At 45.9% G+C, this 8814-nt stretch overlaps 1 protein-coding gene across 1 annotated transcript; it reads left to right on the plus strand.

The window, feature by feature from the left end:
• The first annotated feature begins 579 nt into the window (after positions 1-579).
• LOC115095971 (myb-related transcription factor, partner of profilin-like) lies at positions 580-8399 on the plus strand. Its single transcript, XM_029610360.1, has 2 exons — positions 580-910; positions 7957-8399. Exons 1-2 carry the CDS (start codon positions 580-582, stop codon positions 8397-8399), a joined length of 774 nt encoding a protein of 257 aa, XP_029466220.1.
• Positions 8400-8814: the final 415 nt, after the last annotated feature.

Raw genomic sequence — 8814 nt, forward strand, 5'->3', positions numbered from 1 at the left:
TCCAAGACTTCATTAAAGCCTTCTTACCTACACATTTCACTCTGGGTCCTACAGCTGCAGCAATCGAATAGTATGTGCACAGACTTGTGATCACTGCAGGGCACAGAGAAGGTCAACTCAATCGTGGGCACCTGCAAATCAGCACCTCCAACACCCAGCAGGGCAGTGACACAAAGTGGTAGTTGATTACCCATAAGTACCGGTGGGGAAAAGCAACAGCACGCAGATGTTACATATATTCGTTAATAGCTGCACACACACATTTTTGATAGGACAATACACACAGCTGTATTGAAGTACATAGGCGGCACGCACATCTTCATGAAAATCAATAGGCGGCGTGCACAACTCATCCAGCGTGCACAAGTTCCGCATCAATTTTAATTGTCGGCGCACGTAATTGCAATTCACGCTGATAGGATCAGCTGTGCACGTTACTTACACAGCAGTGGGGTGGGAAACACGCAGATTGGGTTCCCTTCAAAACGATCGCTGGTCCAATCACTGGGCACCTTCACTATATCTCAGGCACGTGCTGTTTTGATTCAGAAGCCGAACTTCTTGCCAGCAGAGGTTGATATGCTGGTGGAGCATGTCATATGGCACCAGGATCTGCTGTATGGTCCACAGTCTCGTACGGTGGGTGCATACAGGAAGGAGCAGATCTGGAGAGGGATCAGGCATGCTGTCAACTCCATGTTCCACCACAATCGGAGTATTGCTAAACTCATGCACAAGTGGAGGGACATGAGGAGACTCGTGAAGCGCAAGCAGGCCAGGCATCTTGCAGAGGGAGAACGGAGCCACATCACCTTCTCATCCTCTGAACAGCTGATACTAGGTACCATCTCTGAGGCAGCTGTGGGTGGTGTTGGCCAGCTTAACACCATGCGCTGTGAAGGGCAGGAAGGTAAGCAGAACTACAACATTTTCAACCCCCCCCCTGTAATCCTATCCATGTACCTCCTCATATTATAGCAGCATATGTCTTCATATATCTCTACTACCTGGGCAGCTGTACTTTTTCTGAACTGACATACCTCTCGTCGCTGCCTACATGTAAGTACTGATTACTGTTAACCTGTATAACCAACACAGTGGCCATTGCATGTAGAGCAGTCAGTATCCAGGATTCAGGCAGGGTTGCTGTACATAAGAACATAAGAACATAAGAAAATGCCATACTGGGTCAGACCAAGGGTCCATCAAGCCCAGCATCCTGTTTCCAACAGTGGCCAATCCAGGCCATAAGAACCTGGCAAGTACCCAAAAACTAAGTCTATTCTATGTAACCATTGCTAATGGCAGTGGCTATTCTCTAAGTGAACTTAATAGCAGGTAATGGACTTCTCCTCCAAGAACTTATCCAAACCTTTTTTAAACACAGCTATACTAACTGCACGAACCACATTCTCTGCCAACAAATTCCAGAGTTTAATTGTGCGTTGAGTAAAAAAGAACTTTTTCCGATTAGTTTTAAATGTTCCCCATGCTAACTTCATGGAGTGCCCCCTAGTCTTTCTACTATCCGAAAGAGTAAATAACCGATTCACATCTACCCGTTCTAGACCTCTCATGATTTTAAACACCTCTATCATATCCCCCCTCAGTCGTCTCTTCTCCAAGCTGAAAAGTCCTAACCTCTTTAGTCTTTCCTCATAGGGGAGTTGTTCCATTCCCTTTATCATTTTGGTAGCCCTTCTCTGTACCTTCTCCATCGCAATTATATCTTTTTTGAGATGCGGCGACCAGAATTGTACACAGTATTCAAGGTGCGGTCTTACCATGGAGCGATACAGAGGCATTATGACATTTTCCGTTTTATTCATCATTCCTTTTCTAATAATTCCCAACATTCTGTTTGCTTTTTTGACTGCCGCAGCACACTGCACCGACGATTTCAATGTGTTATCCACTATGACACCTAGATCTCTTTCTTGGGTTGTAGCACCTAATATGGAACCCAACATTGTGTAATTATAGCATGGGTTATTTTTCCCTATATGCATCACCTTGCACTTATCCACATTAAATTTCATCTGCCATTTGGATGCCCAATTTTCCAGTCTCACAAGGTCTTCCTGCAATTTATCACAATCTGCTTGTGATTTAACTACTCTGAACAATTTTGTGTCATCTGCAAATTTGATTATCTCACTCGTCGTATTTCTTTCCAGATCATTTATAAATATATTGAACAGTAAGGGTCCCAATACAGATCCCTGAGGACCTCCACTGTCCACTCCCTTCCACTGAGAAAATTGCCCATTTAATCCTACTCTCTGTTTCCTGTCTTTTAGCCAGTTTGCAATCCACGAAAGGACATCGCCACCTATCCCATGACTTTTTACTTTTCCTAGAAGCCTCTCATGAGGAACTTTGTCAAACGCCTTCTGAAAATCCAAGTATACTATATCTACCGGTTCACCTTTATCCACATGTTTATTAACTCCTTCAAAAAAGTGAAGCAGATTTGTGAGGCAAGACTTGCCCTGGGTAAAGCCATGCTGACTTTGTTCCATTAAACCATGTCTTTCTATATGTTCTGTGATTTTGATGTTTAGAACACTTTCCACTATTTTTCCTGGCACTGAAGTCAGGCTAACCGGTCTGTAGTTTCAAGCCCCTGGAGCCCTTTTTAAATATTGGGGTTACATTTGCTATCCTCCAGTCTTCAGGTACAATGGATGATTTTAATGATAAGTTACAAATTTTTACTAATAGGTCTGAAATTTCATTTTTTAGTTCCTTCAGAACTCTGGGGTGTATACCATCCGGTCCAGGTGATTTACTACTCTTCAGTTTGTCAATCAGGCCTACCACATCTTCTAGGTTCACCGTGATTTGATTCAGTCCATCTGAATCATTACCCATGAAAACCTTCTCCATTATGGGTACCTCCCCAACATCCTCTTCAGTAAACACCGAAGCAAAGAAATCATTTAATCTTTCCGCGATGGCCTTATCTTCTCTAAGTGCCCCTTTAACCCCTCGATCATCTAATGGTCCAACTGACTCCCTCACAGGCTTTCTGCTTCGGATATATTTAAAAAAAGTTTTTACTGTGAGTTTTTGCCTCTACAGCCAACTTCTTTTCAAATTCTCTCTTAGCCTGTCTTATCAATGTCTTACATTTAACTTGCCAATGTTTATGCTTTATCCTATTTTCTTCTGTTGGATCCTTCTTCCAATTTTTGAATGAAGATCTTTTGGCTAAAATAGCTTCTTTCACCTCCCCTTTTAACCATGCCGGTAATCGTTTTGCCTTCTTTTCACCTTTCTTAATGTGTGGAATACATTTGGACTGTGCTTCTAGAATGGTATTTTTTAACAATGACCACGCCTCTTGGACATTTTTTACTTTTGTAGCTGCTCCTTTCAGTTTTTTTCTAACAATTTTTCTCATTTTATCAAAGTTTCCCTTTTGAAAGTTTAGCACGAGAGCCTTGGATTTGCACACTGTTCCTTTTCCAGTCATTAAATCAAATTTGATCATATTATGATCACTATTGCCAAACGGCCCCACCACCATTACCTCTCTCACCAAGTCCTGTGCTCCACTGAGAATTAGATCTAAAATTGCTCCCTCTCTCGTCGGTTCCTGAACCAATTGCTCCATAAAGCTATCATTTATTCCATCCAGGAACGTTATCTCTCTAGCGTGACCCGATGATACATTTACCCAGTCTATATTGGGGTAATTGAAGTCTCCCATTATTACTGCACTACCAATTTGGTTAGCTTCCCTAATTTCTCTTAGCATTTCACTGTCCATCTCACCATCTTGACCAGGTGGACGGTAGTATACCACTATCACTGTAGTCTTCCCTGTCACACAAGGAATTTCTACCCATAAAGATTCAATTTTGTATTTAGTCTCATGCAGGATGTTTATCCTGTTGGACTCTATGCCATCCCGGACATAAAGCGCCACACCTCCTCCCGACTGTTCCTCTCTGTCATTGCGATATAATTTATACCCCGGTATAGCACTGTCCCATTGGTTATCCTCTTTCCACCATGTCTCTGAGATGCCAATTAAGTCTATGTCATCATTTACTGCTATACATTCTAATTCTCCCATCTTACTTCTTAGACTTCTGGCATTAGCATACAAACATTTCAAAGTTTGTTTTTTGTTTGTATTTTTATTCTGCTTTTTAATTGAAAGGGATAAGTTAGAATTTTTTAGGTCAGGTGAGTTTTTAGTTACAGGCACTTGGACTACTTTTCTAATTATTGGAACCTCACTGTTGGGATGCCCTAATTCTAATGCATCATTAGTATCCTTTAAAGATACCTCTCTCCGAACCATGCGCTGCTGAGCGACTGTCGGTTTTCCCCTTTGTTCTAGTTTAAAAGCTGCTCTATCTCCTTTTTAAAGGTTAGCGCCAGCAGTCTGGTTCCACCCTGGTTAAGGTGGAGCCCATCCCTTCGGAAGAGACTCCCCCTTCCCCAAAAGGTTCCCTAGTTCCTAACAAAACTGAATCCCTCTCCCTTGCACCATCGTCTCATCCACGCATTGAGACTCCGGAGCTCTGCCTGCCTCTGGTGACCTGCGCGTGGAACAGGGAGCATTTCAGAGAATGCTACCCTGGAGGTTCTGGATTTAATCTTTCTACCTAAGAGCCTAAATTTGTCTTCCAGAACCTCCCTCCCACATTTTCCTATGTCGTTGGTGCCCACGTGTACCACGACAGCCGGCTCCTCCCCAGCACTGTCTAAAATCCTATCTAGGTGACGCGTGAGGTCCGCCACCTTCGCACCAGGTAGGCATGTTACCAGGCGATCCTCACGCCCACCAGCCACCCAGCTATCTACATTCCTAATAATCGAATCACCAACTATGACGGCCGACCTACCCTTCCCTCCTGGGCAGTAGGCCTTGGGGAGATATCCTCAGTGCGAAAGGACAATGCATCACCTAGAGAGCAGGTCCTTGCTACAGGATCCTTTCCTGCTACACCTGGTTGGTGCTCTCCCATTATGAGACCTTCTTCCTCCAAGGCAGCACCAGGGCTGCCAGTCTGAAGTTGGGACTTGACTACTATGACCCTGAAGGTCTCATCTATATACCTCTCTGTCTGCCTCAGCTCCTCCAGGTCTGCCACTCTAGCCTCCAGAGATCGGACTCATTCTCTGAGAGCCAGGAGCTCTTTGCATCGCATGCACATGTACAACTTCTCACCGGTGGGTAAAAAATCATACATGTGACACTCGATTCAAAAGACTGGGAAGCCCCCCTCTTGCTGCTGGACTGCTGCCTTCATCTCAATTTTGATCAGTTCCTAGTTAAGTTTTAGGTTGCTATGGGAGTAGGAATGTGTCTAACTTCCTTTAAATGTATTAGTGAATTCACTATGTGTCTGGTAGTGGCCTACCGGGGTCTGATCAAATTCTCAATAAAGTTTTTATTGATGTTTTTTTTTTTTTTTTTTGTTTTGTGAAAGTGGCACCTGCCTATAAATTAAGGGATGAGCTAGGGGTGGGTGGGCAAGGGGTGGGAGGGTTGGGAAATACAAACAGTCTAACTTCAGTTAGTCAGCCTGAGTGACTCACTTCTCCCTTGATTAACAAATGTTGGTCCCTATTCAAACCCAATCACACTACCTCAACACCTTTCCAAGGTGAGTAACTGAGCTGAATTATTCAACTTTTTTACTTTGGTATATACTGCTCCTAGCTTATTTCTAGCTTCTGGCTACTTTTTTGTGAGTTTTTTGGGGTTTTGTTTTTTTTTTTTTTCAAATACAATGCACTCAGTTAGTATTAAAAACAAACAGTCAGCTCTTTAAAAGTCTGGAGAACACTCAGTTCTGCAGACTTTTAAAAATAAACACACTATCTACTGCTACCTTATTGACTGACTAAAAATACAAACAGTCTAACTTGTTTATTCACTGCCTACCTACTGCTACCTTATTGACTGACTAAAAATACAAACAGTCTAACTTGTTTATTCACTGCCTACTGCTACCTTATTGACTGACTATTTAAAAATGCAAACAGTCTAACTTGTTTATTCACTGCCTTTCTGACTATTAAAGGCACAAACACACTAAATAATATTCCCAAATAGTTAACTTTGCCCCAATACTTTTAAAAAAGTCAATGTCCCAAGCAAAAACTTACTGATTCCTTTCAGCCACCAGCAAGGTGATCCTCTCCTCTCAGTGTTTCCACTGTATGTACCAAACCAGCACAGAGGATTGTACTGCTCCAGCTTAGGTACTAGACTAGCAGTACAGCATGCACTGGTCTCGTAAGTGTGTGTATTAGGGATGTGAATCGTTTTTTGACGATTTAAAATATCGTCCGATATATTTTAAATCATCAAAAATCGTTAGGGCCACGATACAATACCAATTCCCCCGATTTATCGTTAAAAAATCGTAAATCGGGGGAAGGGGGAGGGCAGGAAAACCGGCACACTAAAACCCCCTAAAACCCATCCCCGACCCTTTAAATTAAATCCCCCCCCCTCCCGAACCCCCCCCCCCCAAATGCTTTAAATTACCTGGGGATCCAGCGGTGGTCCAGAACGGCGGCGGTCCGGAACGGCCCCCTCAATTGAATCCTTTTGTCTTCAGCCGGCGCCATTTTGCAAAATGGCCGCCACAAAATGGCGGCGGCCATAGACAAAAACGATTCGACGCAGGAGGTCGTTCCGGACCCCCGCTGGACTTTTGGCAAGTCTTGTGGGGGTCAGGAGGCCCCCCCAAGCTGGCCAAAAGTTTCTGAGAGTCCAGCGGGGTTCAGGAAGCGATTTCTTGCAGCAAATCGTTTTCCGTACAGAAAATGGTGCCGGCAGGAGATCGACTGCAGGAGGTCATTCAGCGGGGGGTCCGGACCGCCGCTGAACGACCTCCTGCAGTCGATCTCCTGCCGGCGCCATTTTCCGTACGGAAAACGATTCGCGGCAAGAAATCGCTTCCTGAACCCCGCTGGACTCCCAGAAACTTTTGGCCAGCTTGGGGGGGCCTCCTGACCCCCACAAGACTTGCCAAAAGTCCAGCGGGGGTCCGGAACGACCTGCGTCGAATCGTTTTTGTCTATGGCCGCCGCCATTTTGCGGCGGCCATTTTGCAAAATGGCGCCGGCTGAAGACAAAAGGATTCAATTGAGGGGGCCGTTCCGGACCGCCGCCGTTCTGGACCACCGCTGGATCCCCAGGTCATTTAAAGCATTGGGGGGGGGTTCGGGAGGGTGGGGGATTTAATTTAAAGGGTCGGGGGTGGGTTTTAGGGGGTTGGCTCACGATTTTAACGATTTTTCACGATATTTTTAAAACCCAAACGGCAACAATACGATTCCCTCCCCCTCCCAGCCAAAATCGATCGTTAAGACGATCAAGGACACGATTCACATCTCTAGTGTGTATGGTGATGCTTTATATATGTGGCCATACAGCAGGCCACATATGGCATTATAGTGTAGGGACTTGTCTTACAATATTTTGTGGATGTTATTTCTTAGGGGCAAGGTAGGCTGTCAGAGTATCTGCTGGTCCACATGGGTAAGCAGCCACACAATGCTAGCTTTCCACACTGTCTGCAATGAGAGTGTGCAGTTTTTGTATGGGAACTGATGAGAGGCATATGACTGATGTGTCCATTACAGTTGGTAGTGTCACCTGCTCATTATTGGATGTTCCACCTTGCAAAGGAGTTTTTAAACTCTCCCCCCCATTCCCCATGTTCCCCTTCAGCCCCTTCCTGCCCTTCCCCTATGATCTCCCTTCCCCCCTTCCTCTAGCAGGCATGCCTAATTCACAGGTTCCATAGCTACTGTACCATGTATCACATATGGAGCCAAGTACATAACACCCCTATTGCCAGTAAGCCATCTATATGCTTTTGAATTTAGGGGAGCCAGATGATCAGCAACCTGGACCTGCACCTAGATGACCCCAAAGGCTGTACCGGCATCTGTGGGTGATCCCTGACTCATCACCAGAGGAGGAAGTAGAAGCCCATGAACACATGGAACAGCCTGCAGAGGAGGAGCAGCAGTGGCAGGGAGAGGAGCCGGAGGACCCACTGGCTGAACTGCTACGTGATTGGCAGCAGGACCGCAGTGCGTCAGACCAGCCCGAACCCGACCTGTATACCAGTCAGGCAGAGAGACTGTTACAGCAGGGCGCCAGCCTCTTGGACGCTATCTCTGGCCTGGCTGATGTGGTGCAGCAGGAAGCGAGTTCCCTCCGTGATACCATCAGGGAGGAGCGTCAGGGGATTCAGGCGTGCTTCCGAGACCTTTGCCGGGCTACTGAGGAACAAACGGAGGTTTGGGGGGAGATGCTGCAGTGGTTGCCTCCTGTGCAGCCACAGACACCAGAAGCTCCATGGGCTTTCATGGGGCCCTGGATGCATTACCCTCCAACTTATGGGCCTCCATAGCCATGGATGGCACCTGCCCATGCAGAGGCGCCCGGTGTGGTACTGCCACCTGCGCCTCAGCCTGTTCCAGGCTATCCGTGGATGGCACCACCACCCCTGCCTGCACCTCCTGTGATGCTTCTCCCACCAGCACCAGAACCAATGTTGCCCCTGGCTGTACAGTCCTGCAGCCATGACCTGGAACTGCCCTAACCTCCTCTGCCCTCTGAGGGTAGTGAAGCAGTGGAAGGAGTCCACTGTGCCAGAGCGCCCGGTTGGGGCAGTCTAAGCTTCCTGATGGCCGTAGGAGAGGACGGCCAAGGAAGTGAACTGTTGCTATATTTCTGTTCTTGCTTTTTACTTTTATTTGATTAGCACTTTTTTGACACACTTGTTAATAAATGCACTATCACCTCCTGAAATGGCTTTCTATGAG

Source organism: Rhinatrema bivittatum, chromosome 1 (assembly GCF_901001135.1).
Source record: "Rhinatrema bivittatum chromosome 1, aRhiBiv1.1, whole genome shotgun sequence".
NCBI classification, from domain to species: Eukaryota; Metazoa; Chordata; class Amphibia; order Gymnophiona; family Rhinatrematidae; genus Rhinatrema; species Rhinatrema bivittatum.

Bases quoted from the DNA above. Each gene is read 5' to 3' on its own strand.
- LOC115095971 (XM_029610360.1), top strand. From the start codon at position 580: ATGCTGGTGGAGCATGTCATATGGCACCAGGATCTGCTGTATGGTCCA. The intron at 911-7,956 runs GTAAGCAGAACT...ACTCATCACCAG, and splicing joins GCGCTGTGAAGGGCAGGAAG to AGGAGGAAGTAGAAGCCCAT.